At 39.9% G+C, this 23,449-nt stretch overlaps 2 protein-coding genes across 10 annotated transcripts in view; one reads left to right on the forward strand and one right to left on the reverse strand.

Annotated features, from left to right (window-relative positions):
* BTD (biotinidase) lies at window positions 1-11,239 on the reverse strand. Of its 7 annotated transcripts, none has more exons than XM_042043513.1 (5): window positions 11,221-11,239; window positions 9,513-9,584; window positions 5,962-6,196; window positions 4,355-4,504; window positions 1-2,323 (listed from the first exon to the last, which is right to left on the reverse strand). In XM_042043513.1, exons 3-5 carry the CDS (start codon window positions 6,190-6,192, stop codon window positions 1,139-1,141), a joined length of 1,566 nt encoding a protein of 521 aa, XP_041899447.1. In that variant the 5' UTR covers window positions 6,193-6,196; window positions 9,513-9,584; window positions 11,221-11,239; the 3' UTR covers window positions 1-1,138. The 7 variants fall into 7 exon arrangements, with proteins under 7 accessions (XP_041899447.1, XP_041899442.1, XP_041899443.1 ...); XM_042043508.1 differs by lacking the exon at window positions 11,221-11,239 and adding an exon at window positions 11,102-11,198; XM_042043509.1 differs by lacking the exon at window positions 11,221-11,239 and adding an exon at window positions 11,105-11,194.
* HACL1 (2-hydroxyacyl-CoA lyase 1) overlaps window positions 10,640-23,449 on the forward strand; it is a 21,474-nt gene continuing 8,664 nt past the window's right edge. The window contains exons 1-9 of one of the 3 annotated variants that reach the window (XM_042043503.1): window positions 10,640-10,789; window positions 11,760-11,864; window positions 15,548-15,588; window positions 16,143-16,223; window positions 18,984-19,056; window positions 19,565-19,642; window positions 20,675-20,769; window positions 21,177-21,289; window positions 22,936-23,071. In XM_042043503.1, the coding sequence (XP_041899437.1) occupies window positions 10,733-10,789; window positions 11,760-11,864; window positions 15,548-15,588; window positions 16,143-16,223; window positions 18,984-19,056; window positions 19,565-19,642; window positions 20,675-20,769; window positions 21,177-21,289; window positions 22,936-23,071 (779 nt within the window). In that variant the 5' untranslated portion in view covers window positions 10,640-10,732. Of the gene's footprint in view, window positions 10,790-11,167; window positions 11,285-11,759; window positions 11,865-15,547; window positions 15,589-16,142; window positions 16,224-18,983; window positions 19,057-19,564; window positions 19,643-20,674; window positions 20,770-21,176; window positions 21,290-22,935; window positions 23,072-23,449 lie in introns of those variants that run through there. The other 2 variants (XM_042043505.1, XM_042043504.1) reach the window with 2 other exon arrangements.

Raw genomic sequence — 23,449 nt, forward strand, 5'->3', positions numbered from 1 at the left:
TCACCAAAGGAACAGTTGTGTTTATTCCATTACTTAACAGCTATTACCCAGATGAAATCATAACAGCCAATAAGAACCCATAAAATTATAATGCTTGAGAATACATTAACTTGTCTGAATTTAACCCCAAATTAATAACCTTTGAATATTCTCTTCCCATCTTCTCCACTGCAGTAGAACAGCTATAGCACTTAATCTTGTTATTGCTCTGGAAAGAATGGTGTGTTTTACTCAGCAGCACAAACCTGCCATCTGGCACATGAAGCATTGATGCAAAAACCTTGATGTCCCACAGCTTCTTATGTGCTTTTCATAACTCCTCTCGAATAAATTCATGAACAGTGTGTAAGATGTCTTAAAGTCAAAACAGTCTTCTTTTAAACAGGGAAAGTTAAAATACTCAAACAGTAGGTAACATGGCCACTGATATTCAATGCTGATGTTTTCTTTAAACATAATTTCTTGTGAATTGTGTCTTTCTGCAGTCCAGGTTTTCAGAGTCATTTGATACCCTGTTTCCCAGATTAGCTATTCTGTAGATGTTTACACTCTAACATCCAGTGAAATGTGTAACAGTATTACAGACACCGGAGTGGCCAGTCAATGGTAATGATTGCAGATGGGAGGTTTTCACTCTAAGAGAAAAAAACAATCATGGCACCCTAACCAGAAATCAGAACCTCAGCACATAAAAGCTATATGTATGTATACCTACATGTTTTTGTGCATGTCATGCACAATATTTGTGTCTTACTTCCCTTTTGTTTTTTTTCCTTGCAATAGTTTTCTATTCCATTCATTTCCATACTCCCAGTCAGGACCCCCAAAAACCAAACGATTAAATTTAAAGGAACAAAATCAGTTGAAATGAAAAGTGTTATTTTCCTGGTATAAAACATCTCACCAGATCACAACAAGCCTTTATCTTTGCAAGGCAGTTCTTTCACTCCTCGTAGGACATAAACTACCATGGTACAGACTGTACTTACAGCCATTATTTCAAATGTGGGACCTAATCAGGCAGTGATGGGACAAACACACCTGAACCTCTAGGATATATGGATGTTCAACAATTTCTGTTAAGATACATACTCTGAACATATGGGCAGTTGTTTTCTGACTCAGTCAAATATCGGTGCTAGTCCTTTTCATACCATCGTCCATAGAGAGCAGCTGTCAGGAGGCCAGAAGATGTTCTATTTTTGCTTAGGAAATAGTAGTTGTTTTTCCAGCCCATGTGATCAGCAAAGTCCAAGGTAATACCAGATGTCAGCAGCAAAGGAAAGATGTAAGGGGTGCTCATATTTCCCCATAGCTGGAAATCTATCAGAGCAGTGGCATCTGTGACCTCCTGTCCACAAGTGCTAAAGCTGAGACCACCACACTTCACTAAGGCACAGGCCTGGACATAGTATGTGCCATGCACTGTATGGAGCCCATCAAAAACTCCCAAAGCATATAATTCATCAGTTAAAACAGCTCTCTGATAGTTTAAGTAACAACAAAGGGTATTGGCACAAACCTGGAGCTCTCCTTTTTCCCCCCATACAGGAACAAAAGTGAAGTTGTCATACATCATTTCTGCATAAAAGGAAGGAGGTGACTGTTCCTTTCCTTTTTCAGATACTCTGCCAGGAGTCTCTTCTTGCTCCTTAAAGCAAACTTCATCATCCAGTGAGGTGCTCCTAAAAGTCCTGCATGAGTCATGTAAGTTCTCTCTAAATCTTTCGTTACTCTCTAAATTGGTTCTATAATCTGAGCTAATCACAGGAATTTCTGCTACTATGAGCTTGCCACCGTAACTTTCCATGTTGTGGTAGATGAATGATTTGACTGGAGTGTATATGCCACTCCCTGTCATGCCCAAGGTAGGGTGGTGGATGTTGGCTGCTAAAATATTGACATTGAAAGCTGTTGCAAAAGCTTGTTGAAATTCTACAGCAGACAAAAGCGGGAGCTGGTTCATCCAGGCCGTTGGATAAACAATTTGCTTCAAATTGTATTGTCTGATGAGGTTCACTGCAGGCTCAAAAAAGAGTATATCAAAGCAAGTGAACATGCCAAACTTGCCAGCAAAAGGGGTGTCAAAGAATGCGTAGTCTGGCTCTGGAGGGGTGTCAAAAGCATATTCGAAGTACAGGTTGTGTTTGCGATACGTGGCCAGCAGCGTTCCGTCCGCGGCCAACGCCACGTTGGTGTTGAACTGGTACCTCCCGTCCGACGGGCACCGAGGATCCGTGCGCTCACACGGCTGCTTGGTCCCTAAGTTGGCCACAAGGAATATCTTGTTCTTCAGAGCCATGCAGCTCAGGCGCTGAACGACCTGGAAAAGAGTATGGAGAAATGTGAGCACTTCCGAATGTGGTGGAGTAAGTTTTACTTAAGCATCTATGACTTATTTAATACTTTCCAAATTATTATTTTCAACTGTGTTCAAAATTGAACACATTAGACCATATCTGTGAAATTTAAAAGCACTGATGATTTTGTGACAAAAGCTACTGGAACCAGTAGCTTTGTCGGCAGAAAGGTATTTCAGATGTTAATTTTAAAATAGCTCTGAAAAAAATTGTCTGAGTTTTATTTCCTTAGAAGTAAGTAAGTAAATAAATCTATTCCAGGGGTGTTAATTTTTAGAAACTTGTGACTGGTAGGAGCATCAATGGCTTTAAAACACTGCATGTGTGTGCCTGTAGAACAGCAAATGTCTAATAACGATCATCTGCACCTGGATGTTTTTACTATAAATTTTTAAAAAGCAATTACTCGCTATGACTTAGAGAAGCAGAGATGGAAAGGGATAGACCTTGCATATTACAGAAAATAAATAGAAAATGTTGCAGACCACAGTATTGCTGGGATAGTTCTTCCATATCGGAGTGCTATACCAAGACTGACATTACTACAGTCTCCAAACAGCATCATCTGAATGGCAAACTCAGTTCTTGCTTGCTTGGCCATGATCATTGGTAACAAAGATTCGTAGGCCAAATGGATCATTGTTTACAACTGCGATTCGTGTTTGCACACCAATTCTGCTCGGTAGGTACATGTAGGAAGCCAGAGTGCCGAGAATTATTTCTCTGCCTGTTTTTAAGGGTTCTTACCCCCCTGAACAACACTGTTTTAGCCTCAAACCTTGGAAAAAACTGCCTATGATCAGATAAGAACTAGAAAATACAGTGGTGTGAATTAGGTGATAGACTACTATGTAAGATTGTCACAGGGTGAAAAATTTAGAGGTTTTGGGCTTCTCTTTGTAGTAAATAGATAAGAGCAAAAAATATCAAAATGGAGGATTGTTGTTGTTCTCCAAACCTTCTTCTTCTTCTACTACTACTCCATATTCCGCAGTAAAAGTAATTTGGGATGATTGGACAAAGAATTCCGCAGTTCCTGCCTGTGTTACTGAATAATTGGTAGGAAAGTAAAAATAATATACGTTTCTAGTAACCATTGGTTAAGTTATCTTTAAAAAGGCTGTGTAAATCTTGATAATTGGACTTCTCTCCTGCTTTCTGTGCTCTATGTTATGCCTGGGTCACGCTAGTGGCTCTGTTCCTCTGATAAGACTTAATAAACAACTAGCTGGCAGCACTGAAACTCCAGGAAAAGTCTGGGTTTATTCTTTGAAACCCCTTGCAAGGACTTTAAAATATTCTCTCCCATCAGGAGGGATTTGATTTATGGCACAGTTTAGTGTCAGGTACATGCATGATTTCTATCATTCTATTGAGTTCTGTAATGTTAATAAGAATTAACAGTCTGTATTTACAAAGCATGGTTATTTTCAATTCAGGTCCAGAATAGTTAATGACAATACTATTTTTGTAACAGCCAGGTCACCTCCAATGTAATCAGGCTTGGTTGGTGTCAAGCTGTGACTTCAATTACATTGTAGCAGGTAAGTCCCGTTACTTGTGCTAATGGGTGGACACGATCGCTGAGTCAGAATGCTGTGATGTCATTGAGTCATTCAACCCGAATAACAAGAATGCACCAAAAGTGAAGATTCTACTACGTTGTTTTATATAAAACAATGTTGTTCAAACTAAATTCACACACAATGTATCTTATGAGAGAGCAATTACCATTTCAGAGGTTGGGGAGGAGGAGATGACAAATCCAGATGGTTCACACACAACTAATTTCCTTGCATGTATGGATCTAAACCCTCCTCTGCTAAGAATGAAACTGGCAGAGCCTGAGCAGCCATGAAAACAGAATCTGGTACTAGGAGTTGTTAAATCTCTTGCTTACTTTCCTAAGCAAACCAACCTGAGCTATTTCCCACTTGGAGCACAAATGTAGCATTCAGTTATCCCACCCCTGCAGTCATCAGCCCTACATTTACCTCTGTGTCATTGAACAAATAGGGCTCTCTGCAGGGATTCCACTTCCCAGAGCGTGAATGCGGAACAAAATCCAAGTAAGGGTAAATGGAGCTTCTGGTGAAGTTGAAGCCATGGATTCCATCTTCAGGAAAAACAATGATCTGTGCCCCCTGTATGTAAAACCAAAACATGTTTTGTAGGCAAAGCAAAGGAAGAGAGGGGATCTCATGGCTAAAAAGAGCTAAAGAAAGTTAAGGTTAACCCAATTATGTTCTGCCAATAATGTAGCTTGAAGATGTCTTTTCTTCTACTTCGTAGTAGGTGTAACTATGTAGTCGGTGTGTAACTATGTGTACAAAAAAACCACCTTATTTAACCTGACACATACCTTTATCTTGAAAAAGAATGCAAAAGAATGCATTTGGCATTATTTTAAGGGCATGCAAATAAGAGCATACTGCATCCAATTTCTTACCAAAGGTATTCTTCCTTCACAGGAGTCATGAGAATGTCATCATTCAGGTTAAACACTGATGATGTTAAAACTTGCCCTGACTTTTTTATCAGAATTATGCTATTTGCAGATACACTTTGTCAAAGGTGCTGCATCACTTAGTTAATTAGGTACAGGGTTGGACAGGGTACTGGCAGTGTTGACTACAGAAACAGCTTCACTGTGGAAGCAGTGCACAGTCTGGTAGAAATGTAGCCATGCCAGAGGCTCTGCCTGAAGTTCATGGAGATCTGAAGCATTCCTTAAAATGAGGTGGATTCTTCTTAAATCAGACACAGCACCAGCCACTCAGATTCCTGTTAGTTTTCAAAAGTCAGCTCAAATGTGTTACCTATGTAATGGCTGCACAAAAATTACTGTTATGCTTCTGCCCAATCATCTGAACTTCTCAAAAAAAATTCACGTTTTCAAATTATATAGAAATAGTAATTATTCTCTCCCAGAGCAATAGATCTGTGAAAATTGCAAGTCAATTCTCCTCTGTGTAGGGGCACTAACATTGCTTCCTGTCACTAGAACCAGCTTTGGGTTTTCTTGGGAGGGGAGGAAAGAGGGCTGTGTATAAGAACAGCTGGCGATACTAGTCTCTCTCCTCTAAATATATTTAGACTGAGAACCATTCCATGGTGGGTAGGAGAAAGGAATGGAAAACTTTAGTTCCACAAAGTTGTTAAAGGCGGAACATTAATTTCCAAAGCATTTGACTTCCTTAGTTTTTAGGAACATTCAGGAATTTCCATTGAGAGCATTGGAATAAAACCAAACCCAAGACAGCTGCCAGTAAGACAAGCTTTCAAGGAAACCCTTCCATTTAAGAAAACAGAAAGGAACTAAGTATTCAGACCAAAATAGAAAATTAATTTCCCTATACTAAATAACTATATGTGTGTTTTTCCAAGCTTGGAATAGCCTGAGTCAGGCAGGATGCTAATTGGCCTGATTCCTTTTCAGAGCTGCTGGCAGGTCAGATCGTCTGAGAACCCAGACCATAGTTATGTATATAAATACGGCTTTAGTTGCCTGGGAACACAAAAGTGAAAGATTATCTCCAAATAGCACTCCCTCTATATACACCCAGGGCACGCACAAGTGCTGCCTGGAGCTGGGCCGTACCTGCCTGGCAGCAACCAGCACCTGCTGCTCGTAGACGTCGAGGTTCCTGCCCATGAGCTCCAGCGCGGAGCGCCGCTCCACCAGCGCCGCCGGGGTCGGGCTCAGGATGGACTCGTGCTCGTACACCGCGGCCACGTAGTGCCCCTCCTGCCTCACTCTGCCTGAGACTGCTTGATAGAAGAGAAAGCAGATGGGCAGCTTCCAGCACAGAGCCACCATGGTGAATGCCATAAATCTAGAGAAGAAAACCAAACAGGGGGGTGGGGGGAGCATGAGCAAAATATAATGCCAGGAATTTAAATTTACAATTAAATAAGGATGGTAACTGATGCTCTCAGCAGTGTGGTGTCTTTGAGTTCCTGAATGACCCTGTGCATGTTGTTTCTAAACCTTAAATCCATCTACACTGGTGCTTTAAATAACTGTCCTGTTCAAAAGTGTTTTAGCTTCATATATAGCTCTACTGATCTCCTTGCTTGGTTTCTCTCTATAATAAACATTCATTTATAGATTATTTCACCATATATCAAAACATCTTTGAGAAAAGTTTAAAGCAGTTCACAAATTTGCAGTTCCTCCCCCGTTTGGTGATGGGGGATGTATTTAAAAGTAGCATTTCCTAAAATTACTTGGAGACTCTATTTAGTAGTCAAGCAGAAATAGGGCTTATTTTATCAATACTGAAAAAGATAATTGCCAAGAGAATTACACTAGACACTACTTCTGCATCTATCATATAAATGCATCTCCTAATGGATTATGAATTCACTGTATTCCAACACCACATATGAAATAGGCAAATATTTCTCCTACAGTGCAGCTTTTCTAAACATTTATAAAAATGTTGAGTGCAATTCAGATCCACATTCCTCCCGTACGATGCAGATCCATAAGGTTAAAAATATGTCCATAGTAACAACAATAAATCAAAAATCCATACAAAACAGAGAAAATTTGCATTAGTTAGCTTTTCTTAGAAAAAAATTAAGAATTATTGAGTCTGGAAGGCTGGCGCACTCTCTGCAATATGGGCTCTGCATGTAACCCTCCCTTTGACATCCCAGGTTAGGAGAGGACTTAGGAACAAGGACTGACACAGTCACTGGTTGTGCAATGCTTCAGAAAGACTGTTGAAATGCCTTTTAATCCAGAATTATTCTCACTTGAGAATTCTGTATTTGTCACCACAGCGTCACTAGTATCATTAAAGAATTAAATCTCAAATATCAGTGAAGCTGGAGGAGCACGCAGGAGAGATCTACTGGTGCTGTATATTGATAGCTGTAAGTTCAGTTACTGACTTTTTAATTGTATTTGCTCTCTGGGAACTTGTATCCAAGAAAAAAAAATGTTCCAAAACACTCTTAGTGCCCTTCAGTCTTCGTGATCTACAAATCCCTGAATTTTTCTAAAGCAAATACAGACTGACAGACACATGCATGAAGAGTCTTCTCTAGATCCCATTAGGAGTTCAGCAGGAGAAAAAGATCAATTCTAAACTAATCACAATCTTATTTTTATTCATGTTATATTAAATGTAGTTTTGTACCTTAAAAAAAGAAAGTCTATGGCAAGTTAACTGAAAATATCTCTTTGCTTGAATATCAGGATGAAAAGCAGCTAATAATAATCCTCAATACTGCTTTTTTTTCCTAAACACCAACTGTTTAGTACCTAAAAATGAACAAATGGAAAAAGCATTTAGTAAGTACTATCTTAGTTTAAGGCACTTGTTTCCTTCTAGGAGCTCTACGTGCTATTTGCAACACTGGTTTGATAGCAGCACAATCCCATGTAGGACAGCAAAGTCATAACCTTGGTGCCCATGGTGGGCAGAAGAATTATTTTCTCAACCAAAAAGTCTTAACATGTAATAGTAACACTTCTAAGGGTAAAGCAGAAACTTAGCCATTCAACGCTGCTAAGCTCAACTACATATTCCTATTTCCTTGAGCTTTAATTAGCCAATGTGTCCAGGCATACATGCCTTCAAGGGTAAATTTATTTAAAGTGTGATAAAAACAGAATAAAACCTCGGCCTCCCTGCAATCAGATGGATTAGAGATACTGCATTTATATAAACAGTTTTGAAAAGTGATGTATGACAAGCTCTCCTTGCTATTCTGCAAGTCGAGGAAAGCATTCAATACTTTTTGGGGGTGATTTGGCAATGCATGTCAAGAATAGAGGTGCCTCCTTGTCCTGTGCAGCTCAGCTTTGCAAATTAAATACCAAAGCACACGTGAAGATATAAAGCAGCAGCAGGAGGAGGGAGTTCAGGGGTGGCAAACCTCTCACAGTTAAGGAATGTACTGAAAATAAACAAGCTATGTTGCATTTCACTGACAAGACTCTCTTTTCTATTTCTTGTCACCCCTTCAAAGCCAAAATGCCTATTTAGGACAGGAATGGGTTCTAGTCAGCTCCTCCTTAATAAAGTTGTCAACTAAGATGTAATTAGAATTCATCATTACTAGTGATGGAAAAAGTTGGAGAGTTTCAGCTCATGAGATGGAATTGCTATGCATTAGAAAAACTGCCTTTTTTTTTAAGGCAAAACACACTAACAGAAAAAAATTAACAGGTAATGAGCTTCTACAAAATGTTGTATTTTACAAACATGCTTGGAGAGCTGTTACTTTTCTACCACGTTTCATTTCCTGGTGGTCAGAAACACTCAAAAGTACTAATCTGAATCTCTTACTCATTTAGATGCACAAGAGGTTTAGCACTGAACAAGCCCCTGCACAATCCCATCCAGCTGAACCTGGGCCAACCAAAATAACTAAAATAGTTCCTCTGAGTCCAACCCTGGGTTGTGATTACTGCTAGTCCTACAGATGATGGCTGAACACTTGTGTGAGTGCTCCCTAAAGCCTTTCCCCTGTCTGACAGCTTAAACAACAGGACTCTGCTATCTCATGGAGAGCCGTGACAAGCCCCAAGGCTGGGCTTGGGGGTATTAAACTTTCCAGCCAAAGTAAGGATACCAACAGGGTTTACTCAGCCCTTTGCCTGTTGATATTCCAAATATGTCTGACACATTCTGGATGTTTTTACTACTGGAAAGTGCTACACCATCCCATAAGTCCTCTCCTTGAAGAGAAGTTAATTTGCTTAGGATCTACAGAGCTGTCACCTCACCCAAACCATGACTTTAAATTTTCATGACCTGAAGTGCTTTATCATTTTACTTCCTTTTATGTCCCTTTCCTGTGATTTATGTGGTCTTTTGCCTGACAGACAGGCTTCAGCAGGATCATGTCATCCAAATACAAATATTTCATAGCAGTATTACTGTTCCGCAGCCACAATATTCCAGTTATAGTTCCACACAAAGGGTAAAAAGACTGGTGTTCAAGTTTGGATGCCAAGTTTTCCCCCCAGTCACATTGCAGACTGTTTTCCTATTCACCTTTTCAGAATCATCTAATCCCAGTGTGTTGTGAAGTAAAGCATCCAGTCACTCGCTTTTCAACAACTTTGGAAACTTAGAAGTCTGTCACCTGTCACCACACCTGGATGTATACACAGGGAAAAGCAACACATACCCTCCTTCTTCACACTTCTACACTCAGAAGAATCCAACAGATGTTGAAATAGCAGAGGCAGCACGGGTCCTCCTAAGTGGTTAATAGCAAATGCATGTTAAGCTATGCCTAACATATAGTATAGTAACAGAAATAGCAACATAAACAGTAGTAAGTAATAATAGTAACATAAACAGTAATGATTACTAGGCAAATAGTCAATTGGCTATGGAAAAATAAAGTCTTTTTTAGGTTGAACGATATCCATGGATTGTGATGTTGCTGCAATTTTACTATGTATTATACAATGTATTTTAAAAACACATAAACTATAGTGAAATTTAAGGGGTTTTTCCACTGATCCCTCCTGTCTACTGCTTTTATTTGCCGCATATATTACAGTATTTTACTATGCAGGTTTTGTAAAGGTTTTTTGCGATCTATGTCATCTGTGTTTCTTATCTATGGTTGTTTGTTGTTTGGCGAGTGAGGGCGCATGGAGCGCTGCTATCGTTAGTGGTTTGGCTGCACAAACCGAGGGCGGTGGCACGGACGAGCCGGAGCGTGGGGCAGGGACATGCTGTCACCCGTGTCACCTCAGCGACACGTGCCGGGACGGGCAGAGCCGGACCAAGGGGCGTGCGCCATCCTTCAGCGCGGATTTTGGGAGGGTGTCTCGCACTCCTCTGGCGCTTCCCCTGGTGAGCGCGGGCGTCGGGCACCGGCACCTCACACACAGGCCCGCACTTTGCCCCCCTCTGTTCGCCACCTCTGACCAACCCCACAAAGCCGGAGCGCTCGGGGGCGGCTACCCCGGGTACCGCGCGGCCCTGCGGCTCACGGAGGCCACCGGGGCCGCGGCCGGGCCTGCAGCGATCCCACCCTCCCCGCTCCGCATCGCTCCCGGCCAGCCCCGCTCCCGGCGGTACCCATGCAAACCCTTCCCCATCCCGATCCTGACCCTGCCCCCGCTCCCGCCCCCCGCGAGCCTCACGCTGGCGGCCCGGCGCCTCCCGCCTCCTGATTGGCTGCCCGCTCTGGCCAATAGGAAGCTGTCCCGGTCTCCGCCCCGCGCCGCCCGCCGGAGGGGTCGGGGTGGGCAGCCTTGGGCCCGCCCCCTCCGCTGTCTGATTGGCCGGGCCGCCTGTCAGTCACTGCGCGCGACCTTCGGCCGGGGGCCCGGTCCGGCCCGGTCCGAGGGGCGGCGGCGGCGGCGGCGGGGTCGGGGCAGCGGGGTCGACATGGAGGGCGAGGCGGTCAGCGGGGCGCAGCTCATCGCCCAGGCCCTCAGGGCGCAAGTAAGAGCGCGGGGCGGGGACCGGCAGCCTGCAGGCCGGGACAGCGTGCAGCGAGCGAATGTGCGCGGCCGGTCTTTCTCCGACCAGCGCCGCCGATCTCCCGGGGGCGGACGGAAAGGGCTGGCCCCGCCGCTCTGTGGGAGGGAGGGAAGGAAGGAGGTTCCGCCGCACAGCCCCGGGAACGGCCCGGCCCCGGTGCCGCCGGGGCAGCCCCGAGCTGCTGACCCCGGGGCGGCGTTCCCCAGGCCGGCACTGATTCCCTTCGTCTGCCGACCCTGCCCCGTTCCCGAGCTCAGCCGATGCCCCCGTTACCACCAAGCAGTGCCGAGGGTCCTCTGCGGCTCTTGCCGTGACAGCTGGATGCGCCTCCTGCGCCTCCTTCGCAGTGACGAAAACTCTTGTGTTGTCTCTAAACTCGAGATGCTGCTCACCTGGCACGGGTCATGAGAGAAGACTTTGCGTTTGGTCTGTGAAACACAGAAAAGTAGTTCAGTGGTAATCTTTCTCTCTGTGTTTCTGTGGGCACGGTACTATCCCAGCCATTTCTTGGGGCTTTTTTGCCGTTAATTTTCTGTCAAAGTGTAAAAGCACAAGGTGCCATGAGGCATTTTCAGAGTAGAGGAAGCTGACATACTCAGGAAAGTGACATAGCAGAGATATCCCAGGTAAGAACTGGTCAGTAGAAAGCACTAAACACACACTGACCGAGGTACTGAACAGTTGTCCCACTGCTTGTAGACCCCCAAAATCCAGGACTTTCACAACCACAGAGGGCTGAGCTGCAAACACTAGCTGATGCCAGCTCTTTATGCTTCCACAGTGACCTGTGAGCTTCTCTGGGATTATATACGTTGTTATATTTTGGTTTTAGACTGCCTGTGTAGTTAGCATGTCTGGGTTTGGCATGTGCTTATTAAAGCTGTCTTTTGGGAAAAAACAGTCTGACTTTTCTCAACATTTTTCTTTATAGAATATTGAATACATGTTTGGCATTGTTGGTATTCCAGTCACTGAAATCGCAATTGCAGCCCAGGCAGTTGGAATAAAATATGTGGGAATGAGAAACGAACAAGCTGTAAGTATATATCTGTAGTGGGACCAGCCCTTTCCTTAACTGTTTTACAATGGAATGAAACCCAGCTTAAGTTTTCTTACTAGAAAGAATGTGGTCTCTGAATGTTCCTTTAAAGAACCTGTACAAAAGCAGCCACTGTTATTTTGGAATAATGGTGCATTGGTTTGAGTATTTCTTTGTGCCCTTCTTTTCCCAGTTCCATTTTAAAGTGACCCCTCCAAAGGGAATTGCATCTTTAATTTAAAAATGCCATTCTCCAATAAGGGAGCAAAGATAGGAAAAAAAGAAAGCAAAAATAATTTAAAGACAGCATGTGATAGAGAAGAAAAATATTACCAAAGTCATCTCCTTCAAGTGATATATCTTCAGATTTTATCTGCTAGGTTTTGAGATGCGCATCCAAGGCTTTTTGTTTTCTGTGGCTTTCTACACACTTCCCAATATTCTTCTTCCTTAATTTTTTTTACTATTTTCTTTTACTGATGTCTTCCCTTCCAAACTGGGACAATATTATTGTTCCCACTCCAATTGGTAGTATTTTAATTCTTTTTAGGACTTTATTACCTACCTCTTTACTGTTTTTTTCCTTGTCTGTGTGGTGTTCTTAAGTGCCCAACGAAGAAAGTTTTCTTGTTGATTGATAAACTTGTTCTGACAATTTAAATAACTGTGGGTTTTTTCCTTAAGTATGTTTCAAAAGCTCACAAAACAGCAAACCATAGAAAGTAATAATGCTTCCAAGTGCTCAAAATCAAACATGAACATATCTTTAGACTCTTATTTATGAATATTTCAACTTTATTGTGTACGTATCAGAAATTAGAGTCAAGCTCCTCAGCATTTTGGTGTTATGCTGCTAGTTCTGCATTTGTTTGGTTTCCCACAGTAGTAACTCTTTTAATCTCCGTAATTTCTTGGGTGGTCTGAGGTCGAAGATAATAACCTTGGGTTCGTACGTCATTTTGAAGAGCTGCTGCACAAGATGGGGAGCTGGCTGCTAGCTACTGAACTGGAGGCAGATGGACCAGCTGTTTTCCATACTTGGAGCTGGTCTACAGCAGTTGCCAGTTTTCCTTTATTTATGTAGTTAATAACCTTCTGGATAGTCCCAGTCCTCAACAAACTATTGTAACAGTAGTTCTCCTAAATCAGGTGGTTGTGAGCTGTATGGTTTTGCTCTGTAATCCTTACATTCTTATATTGGAATGTGAGCATTTAGGGGAATGTATGTCTCTATGGAAAATCTGTAATATTTGAAAGAGGCAAATGTATACAAACATGTTTAAAAGTTGTATTTGAGTCTTCAAAGGACTGGGAATTCAGCACAGTCTTTATGTTCCTGTAGGCCATTTAGCAAATATTCTAGTTTTAGCTGTGGTTACTAACATGATTAAAATTAATTACCTCATGTGTGTCTGTAATGAGCAGAGAAGATTGCTTTGCACTGCCAAATGAGATGCTGTTCTATTTATTACTTTTTACTAGATGAAGGAGACAAGAAATGTTCTGCTGTGTAAATGATGAGCTGCTTTTGCTTAGTGGAATAAAAATCACGCAAATACTTGTTTTAAGGTCAAAATGTCAGGACTTCTCTTCTTTGGGGAGTGGAAAAGGATGAATGAAGATGAGAGTTTCTGTTTTTTCTTTATCCTCAGGGAGTAATAGAGTAATTGCTTAGCAGAGGAGAGGGTGAAAGGTTATATATAGTATATTCAAGATATACTCAATATTTTCATGTCATGGATTTAAATATCTCAGTTGTGTGGTCTGGCTGTGGAGGATGTATATACAGCTGCTTCCTTTATTGGTGAAGGCAGCTGTATATGATATAAGATACATGGAAAATTAAGGGGTTTTTTCCAGAGGTTGAGTTTCTACCTCATTTCTAGGCCAGATGTAGCAAAAGGATTTCCCTGTAAAACTGGTAAAAGTTTAATTAGTAGTGTTCATAGGAAATAGGGCCCATAAGCAAGTTAAAGCACAAAACTCGTGATAAGATGATAATCAAGCAATGTACTTGTTGGTTGGCATCCTTATGTTCTTATTCCTCCCAGGATGGTGGTGGAGGCAGCATCCCTGGAGGTGTTCAGAAATGACTGGACATGGCACTTAGTGTCACGGACTAGTTGACAAGATGGTGATTGGACAGGTTGGACTCAATGATCTTGGAGGTCTTTTCCAACCTTAATGATTCTGTGAAAAGCTCGTAAAGCTGCAGACTAGAAACACCTGATTGAAGCATGAAGCTAAAAGTAGCACTACCAATGCCCATAAGCCAGTCTCCTGTAATATGGCATGAGTTTGCCAGAAGCAATTCAGCTGCATCCGTATGCCCTTTGAACAGTGAAAAATTGTGTTGCAACTCCATGGGGTGTGTTTTTGTGTATCTGTCCCTGGGTAATTAGAGATTGCTGTGATTGCTTAGAAGACTGATAACCCAGATCAGTTCTAAACTTCAAAAAACCCCCTTTACTATATGGCTGTTTGTTAACAACACACATTGCTTAGGTTTAGTTCTTAATCTTTAATAATAATTATCATTACATATTCAAAGAAATTTCTTGATATTTGTATCCTAAGTTAGTTGTGAATATACAATATGCTGGAGCTGTTGCAGCTGTCAAGGGAATAGGGCTCGAGAACACTTTAGTAACGACAGCTGGAACCAAAGTGGGCATCTTATTGCCAGAGTACTCAATAATAACTAAAAAATCAAATCTCAGTTCAATTTACAAACAAAAGAGGTAGGTTCTAAGGCCAGAAGCTTACTTCAAAAAAATTACAGAATATTGCAAAATGATGTTTTTTCCCATTAAGTGTTAGAACTTGCTGATTTCAAGACAAGAGCAAGAAAATATGAGAGAGTGGGCAATGTCACATGTGAATTCTTGAGTTCTGTTGTCACCTGTGAACTTCTATTTCTGCTTGATCACATAGTGTCTTTTTACCAGGCAAAATTTACATCCAAATGTTCAATATCACTACAGGAATAGTATAAAAACATACTCTGCAATAACACTGCTGGTAAGGTATGCTAACACATGTTGTAGATGTCACTTTTGTCATTTTTATTCAAAACATGATTTTTCTTTAAATGTCAACATGGCTAAAGCAAAGTGTGGTACCAAAGTGGAATGAGAAGTATTTCAGCAGCACAGCTTGTAAAAGACAATCCCAAATTGTCTGATTATTGTCCCCAGTGTGAGATTTCAACCTTTTGCTTGATATCTGAAATACAGTGTTTCTGAAATACAAATCAGAATTGCTGGATTTCTGCTTCTTGTCTTTCTCTTGCAAGTCCCTCTTCCATGTTAGTCCAGAAGGCAGTGTAAAGCAGAAGTTTTAGGCATTGTTCTGTTCTTCTTCCCTGGTTTTAGTGGTTTTTTTTAATCTGGTTGATTTTTTTGTTTTTCGAATCCCAAATATTCCTAATGTAATACCTTGTGAAAACAGGAGCCTGAAATATGGAGAGAAGTGGAGAAGAGTCTTGAGATTTTTCAGAATCTTTATGTAGACATCTTATAATGGGAAGGGTGAGGTGGTGCTTTTACTTTTAAGCCCTGATAGTCAGGGAAGGATCTATAGCTACTTATTTTCGTTATTTTTGCTGAAAGTTGTGTACAAAATATCATGAAATGTATACATAATAATAATTGTATCATTAACGCCAATATTTTGAACAGGCCTGTTATGCTGCATCTGCTGTTGGATATTTGACTGGCAGGTATGTAAAGAGTCTGCAAAGCTGTTAAGAAATGCTCACTAGTTAAGAGTTACCATTTTTTATCTCATCACCTAGAATAACAAGTGTCTCTACCTGAATTAAAATGCAGTAAAATTTGCGTTGAATCAGATGCACTTCTTCCAGTGTGAGCTTTCTTCATTGGTAACTGCTGATAAAGTGCAGTTGAGAAAACTGCAAACGTAAGTTTACCAAATTGCATATAAATGTTAGATGTTGGAGCAAATGTCATAGAAGAAGTCAGGAGCTGTGTTAGGATAAGCCTGTGTATGTTGCACACCTCTCTGTGGGTGGCACATAATTGTTCACTTGCTTTTCCAGTTGGATTGATACAGCTTCATAGTTTCTGATTTCCATGTCTATCTTTAGTCATTCGTACAAATTCCTAGCCATTCATGAATTTTGATGACATGAGTAAAACTTTAATATTCTATTTCAGCACCTTACTAATTTTAGTTGATTATTTATTTGATGTTCCCTGTGCTCACTCTCCTTTTCTCTCTTTCTCTTTTTTTCTTTTTGTATTTTCTCTGTAGACCAGGAGTATGTCTTGTAGTGTCTGGTCCAGGTTTCTTACACGCCCTTGGTGGGATAGCAAATGCAACCATTAACTGCTGGTAATTTAACTGCATTTTCCCTTTAAAATTCCAATAATTGTGTGTTGTTATTTGTTTCAGATGTTGAGCTCCATGGTATTTAATATTTTACTTTTTTCCCCCTTCAGATAATGAGAAACAAATTCTTCCTTTATCAAGCTTAAAATTAATTTTGTTTTATTTTCTGTATTCTCATCGATAAAATTCTTCTTTTTGTCCTACCCCATTGTGTGTATATTGGGAAATCTATCAGTATAGCTGGTTGTATGGATGTGTTTGAAAAGGAAGTCAATATTAGTATGCTTTCATGATCATGGAGATCATCTTAAAGGTGTTTTCTAAATTGAAATTCATACTGCCTTTGAATTACTGTATTTCTTGTGTGAATAAATTGACAACTGCATTGTTAAAATCCCTATTTGCCCCCCCACGCAGACATTTAGAGCAGTAATTAAGTAGTGAATTAAATGAGGTACAGAGGGACAGTATGTACTCCTGTAAGCCTTCACGGAGGTGTGACAGCTTTACCTGGTCTGCCACTGAAAGCTGTTCAGAAAGCTGTACTGAGGTATTTTGGGAAGAAGCTGTAGCAATACCAAGCAGATGTGTTCACAGAACAGAATGATCCAGAACAGTGTGACCTGGAACATTGAATTAGCAGTGGCTGATGGACGAGGGAAGCTCAGCAATGGGAATGCTAACAAATCAAGTCTGACATTTTGAAAAAAGACCTCTAGTGTTCGAACTCTTTTTTTTTTTTTTTAATTGAGTTATTGACTAAAGTTTAGCTGTCACTATGTGACTTTGGACTAAAAAAGGAAGATCATATGGAAACCTTGCTTTTGAACAGTCATGGGTTTCGTTATAGGAAAGAAGTGTTCACGTCACTTACGGATTTGCAGGACACATTTTTGAGGGTAAAGTACATTTTCAAGGGCAAAACCTCTTGATGTTTTCATGCTGCAAATTACCTGCCATGCTGCTGCCTCCTGTCCTGTCTCATTCTGAGCAAGGTTTTGTACCTCAGTCTGGCTATGACAATAGACTCCAAAGACAAGTGTGTGGTAGCTGGTAAGATTTGGAGTAAACACTAGCATGCTGAAGTACCATGCTCTTTCCCTGAAGTTGCAGTTAAATTTTTTTTCAGTTTACTGAAGTTCTTCTCTTGCACATCCGTAAGACTTAGCATTATTAGTTTCATTATAGTCAATGTTCTTTCTGCCTCAGTGTTGTTTTTCACTAGCTTTATAAGCACTGCTCTTCAAAATGTTTACAATATTGTTACAGTAGTACAATGATTTCCTTGAGGGAAAAACTTCTTTCTAGTTAGAATTATGTAAAATTTCAAGAGCAGAACTAAATCTTTTCAAGATATAGCTGTTGGAGTTGGCTTTCTAAACAGTAGACCAGTTTTGTAATTGTATTTCACTATTGGGAAGTAGTAGTTACTTTGTTCATTAAAACATTTAAATAGATTTGGAAAAGGCAAGTGAGAGGAACATAGGTTTTGTCACTGTCAAACAGTCTTGTTATATATGGATAGTGATAATCATTTTGCTGAGGGGAGAGAATAAGCAGAATAAAATGTGTAGAGGGATCACCAAGTGCATTTTTCCCATAACGATTTTTCACAGAGGTAAGATACAGCCGAAGTTCTCATTTCGCTGTGCCAGGGGATTAGAACTGAGATTTTTTGATTTATGGCTGAGAAATGGCCTGGTTATGAAGCTTGGATCTAGATACACATATCCCCAAGTCTTATGGGTGATTAAATTTAGGATTATGCATGGAACACTCTGTAAGTGTTTCAGCTTGATACATTATAGAGATAAATGCAGTCAAAGGAAAGGCTGTATCTGAAGAGAAATTGTTTAAGAGAAAAAGCCTAGAAAGCTATTGACCCAATATTTCAATATAGTGCAGATGAATAAGCAGATTGATAAAACATCTTTCTTCTGTTGACTCAGCATTTAGCATTTTAAGGAGTTTGACCTACAATTTGAATAAAAGACAGGTTTTCATTCACCGTGGGAAAATTATTTCTTGTATTTTGTGGAAATTACAATAAAAATGTGCTCCTGTGGAATGTATAACCCTCACTGTAAACTAAAACTGCTTTCCTCACATAGCCGTGAACTAATTTAAGATCAGGACTGCTTGCAAGCATGTTAATTTTTTTGTTCAATTCTTTGGGTTTTGGGATTTTTTTTCTAAGAACAAAATGCAGGGAGTTGTTCTCTCAGCCAGCTAACTTCTGCTGTGTTCCAAATTGTATACAAGGAAAACGTAATCTTTTTGAAAAATTTTGAAAATGTATCCTAGCTTGTTTCTTAGTTCTAGTGCATGTTATAATACCCTTTATAAACACAAGTCTTAATACTTTTTAGACAGTCAATGCTTTTTAACTTCTTATTAGATGTTTTCATTCCCTCAAACCACCGTGTCACCTATATTATCAAACTTGAATGAAAATTGCCTGCCATGTGATTTGGTTTTAGGGCTTCTATGGTGCAAGTCACTTAATATGGCCAAGTTGTCCTAAAGCTGGTGACCCAAAAGCTGCTGGGGAGCCTACCAGCTGGCACTCTGATATTTAGAATCCATTTCTGTATTCTGTATGTATTCCTGTAGAGATGTGTGGATGCTAATGGTGCACAGCACACCAAGAGCAGTAGGATTTGATTGTAAGGAGAGTTTACAGGTGTGATTGCAATTATAAAAAAAAATATATATGTATGCTTATGGGGTTTTTTTGTTTGTTTTTTTAATATACTTTTCTAGGCCTTTGATTGTTATTGGAGGTTCTTCTGACAGAAATCAGGAAACCATGGGGGCTTTCCAAGAATTCCCACAGGTACACAGACACACAACTTTCTACAGGAAGGTTTCAGTTAAATGATTGTTGTTTCTTCATTATTGTAGGAAAAACAATCTCTAACACTAACATTTCCTAGCAGATCTTATAATGCTGTTGATTTGCTCCATCTACTGGTTGACATTGTGTAAATACAGCAGATTGCCTGGAATGTCTTTGTCCCTACTTATGTTAGAACTCATACTCTGTTTTAGGTTCTCAGCTAGTATAAATTACCTTTGTTTGTTCTGAGATGGACAAAAGCAAAATGTCCAAGAAAAGAAACCAATTTGTGGGGAAGGAAAAAAAACCCCAAAAACTTGAGTACTCGGAGGAAGGAGTATGGTTTTGACAGTTTTCAGCAGCTGCTGCTGCATTTTTCTGTGGGGAAGTTTTCACCTTGTTGTTTTTCATCTGGTATTTCTTTCATTTTACTCATATTGAAATGAGATGGAAATGAGCAAATCACTTCGATAAATCAGCATAATGGTTTTTTGCTTTTATTCAGGTTGAAGCTGGCAGGCTGTACAACAAGCTCTCTGTCCGCCCAAGCAGCCTGGAAGTTATTCCTGCTGTTATTGAAAAGGTAGGAAAAAATACAAAATTAACAACAGAACATCAGGTAACTGTCTCCTGTTTTAAATTTTGAGGGCTTATTTTTGTATAGTTGTTACTCTAAGTAATTTGCTCTGGCAGATGTGAGGTGGTGGTTGATTGAGTAAATTAACAATTGGAGAGGTTCTGCCTTATGAACAATGCTATGGAATAGGCTAGAAATAGATTCTAATCCAATCTGATGCTTACTGATCCCTGCAGTGGTTTTTGTTAGCTTCAGACAGAGTTGGAAAATTTTTGTGAAATAAATGCTTTTAGGGAGAGATGCAGTAACTAGAAATGTAATGCTTCAACTTTTTTACCACTGTCATGTGAAGGAGGTTTGGAGGGGGGGCAGTGGAGATGGTTGTGTTTGGGGTTTGAGTTTGGTTGTTGCTTTGTTGGGTTTTTTTGAGAGTGAGAGAAAACACATCCTTATCTCAATGCTTTAGAGAGGATTAGAGAAGTCTCTTGGTACTGCTGTAGCAGCCCTTCAGCCATGTCAGCCCAAATTCTGCGTACAGTCATACTGTTTCCAGAAGTGCAAATTCAGCAGAGCATCTACCTGCAATAGAAGAACTGGAATCAAAAGTAATAGAAAATGGAGGCATTGGTTATCTTGGTTTTACTCTGTTTGTGCTACTTTAAGTAGAATTCGGCATGAATGTTTAATTTTGTGTCTCCAAACATAACAGCTGATAATGCAATTATCTCACTGTAAATTAAACAAAGAATTTAATACTGTACATCTGCTGAAAGGCCCTGGCTGGTGTATAAGGGAAAGTATAAATAGGTATCAAAACTTCAATTTATGGGTATAAATCAAGCCATGGAAAATGTAAATAGTATCAAGACTTGAATTTATTGATGTAAATCAACTCATGGAAACTTCCCCTGTGATGAATCAGCAATATGAAACTGTGTACCTTGTCTGCCTACAGAAGAGTTTTCTTGCTTTTTTGAATATAAATATTTTTAAAATCCTGTCAAACAGTGATTAAAACTTTGACTGTATGTTTCCTAGGCTGTAAGAACCAGTATGTATGGTCGTCCAGGTTCCTGCTATATTGACATACCTGGGGATTTTGTGAATCTTCAGGTGAATAAGAGCTCTGTCAAGTGCGTAAGGATTATGTTCATTATTTTTCAAGTCACTGAACAAAAGAAAATTCATTCATAGGTTAATTTCATATTTTCCTAAAACAAGAAAATCCAGCTTTTAAATGTAACATTCCATCATAACATGATATACAGATTATAGTTTGTAATGAAATGTGCAAAAAAAGAGTTAATATGGTAGTATAACAATGTTACTCTGTAAATCCCTGAAACAACACTACCTACAAGATTAAAGAAACAAGGAGGGAAAACTTCAAAGCCTGTTTTAAAAAAATATATCCTGTTCTAATAAATGCTGTAAGATGGTGTGTAGCAACTGCAATTTTATGCTAAACAATAGGTTTTGCCTTTCAACATTTCTTGTTTTGGAATTTTTAAAGAGCATCTTTTGTTTTGCTTGGCTTCAGGTACGTGGAATGCTGCCTGCCACCTCCCATCAGCATGGCTGAGCACTCTGCTGTATCAAAAGCAGCCTCTGTCATTGCTCTTTCCAAGCAGCCTCTGCTCATCGTTGGCAAAGGTAGAATGATCTGATGTAGCTTTGAACTGTGCACGTTCAGGACAAGAACAGTGATTGCTTTTCCCCAGAAGTGTTACCCGTCTTCTTTTTAGTCAAACAAAGAAACCAACCAACTGGTAGTTAAAACACAAAATTCTTTGGAATTTAACGTTAAAATCTGCTCTGGTTTTAGACTATTTTTGTTTTCTGTTATGTAATGGTTTATTTTTCATCTAGTTTAAAGAAAAATCGATTGATAAAATACAAGTTTGTGTAGAAAAAAATCAGATAACTGTTGTCTTTAATCCTAGAGCCAATACCAAGGGATCACTTCCAAAATTCCTGACAACTTAAATTCTGTTAAAGAAATTATATTCCCTGTCTGGTGTTCTGCCATATATAGCAAGAATCAGAGTAGCCAGAGGTCATTTTTCTATTGATTCTTACTGAAAGTGCCAGCCTACCTGTGTTGGGATATAAAGCAACACAGCAGGTATTGCTGCTGTTGATGTTTTACAGACTCTTCATTGTACCCTGCCAGTGTAATCAATTCCTGGAAATGGAGGGTAATTATTTTCTGTGCTGGTTCACTTCTTTTTTGCCTCCTTGTGGAATGTTAGCCAGTGCAGTGGTGTTTTTGTTGAAGATACAGGTCAGCTAGGAACAGAATTAAAATAACCAGCTCATTTAACCCAGCCTGTTTTCCTGCAGATGTGGGGAATGATCTCTATCTATGTTTAATTAGGGAGTGCAATGATTGAAATGAGATGGATCTTATGATTGATTAGGTAATGAAATTGAAAACAGAAGGTAAATCTGGAGAGGTTATGGGGGTTTTTTTCTCCCTGGCTGAATACACATGAACAAAAGGGTGTTCTTTGAAAGTGAAAGGTGGAAAACTCAAAAAAATAGATCTGTGTTTTGTTGATGTCAGCAACTGAGAATCCACTCAACAAATGTATCTGGACTTTGTGCTATATATTGTTGTATGCAGAATTTTTGGAAGATTTACAAAAGTATATTCTTCAGGATTTAAGACTCACAGACTCAAGCCATTACACAAGGACTAGTCAGTTTTTCCAGGTTGTCTGGGCAAGCTTAATTCAGCAGCCATACACTGCTGCAGCATCACAGGAAACGTGTGCACAAGCACATACCTTTGCAAGGACTTCTTTGTGCTTCTCTCTTTTCACTAAAGGCTTATGGAAGACTCTTCAGGCAGGTTGTTATGGAGCATGTGGTACAGCAGCATGCAGGGGGTAAGCAAGAAATGGCATAACACAACATAAAGATCATCTTGTGTTGCTGCTGCAGAAGTCTTTGTCCAATAATACCAAACTTCACCCACTAAAAAATGGTCATTTTAAATAAACAAGATCTCCTATTTTTCCCTGCCCTGCTTCATAAAGATAGATAAAATAGTTCAGTTGAAGTCTTACAAAAAAACCAACCGAACAAAACTTTTTGTCAAAAATATGTGAAATTTTAACCCCAGATATCTATGGCTTGGCATGTTAAGTTTTGAGTTCCTCAGAATGAAAAATAACAGGCAGCTTTCATTATGGGAAACAGTACTCTTTCTGCCACTAATGTAATCAGCTTAATTGAAGTTCAAGCAAATACAGTTGGTTTCTGTAGTATTAAGCAGTCTCTCTCATTTCATTCAGGTGCTGCTTATTCACATGCTGAAAACAACATCAGAAAGTTGGTGGAGCTTTGTGGACTGCCTTTTTTGCCTACACCTATGGCAAAAGGAGTAGTTCCTGATAACCATCCAAACTGTGTAGCTGCAGCAAGATCAATGTAAATATAAAGCAAGGCTTCTAATCCTAACAACTGAGAAACAATTAGGAATTTTGGTGGGCTGCAGATGCCAGGGAAGAGAAAATTCGTACCACAGGCATTTTTTCAACCATGTTTTACACCTCACTGTGGAGCACTGAAGATCTCACGGGGAAAGGGACAGCAGATTTAAGTGGATCACTTAGAATGCTGACCAGGAAGATACTTTGTCTGAGATATATAATATTGTGTAACTGTGAAACCTATGGCAAGTAGATGCATCAATGTTGCTAGTGTGTATTTCATAACATAAAATAGAGCTGGCAAACAGTTTATGTTAAACATTTAACTTTGTGCACTAGACAAACTACTTTTTACTTTAACACCATAAACAGAAGC

This window comes from Corvus kubaryi, unplaced genomic scaffold, assembly GCF_017639235.1.
Source record: "Corvus kubaryi isolate FWS band 111438036 unplaced genomic scaffold, C.kubaryi_AGA036_p1.0 37398, whole genome shotgun sequence".
Taxonomy (NCBI): domain Eukaryota; kingdom Metazoa; phylum Chordata; class Aves; order Passeriformes; family Corvidae; genus Corvus; species Corvus kubaryi.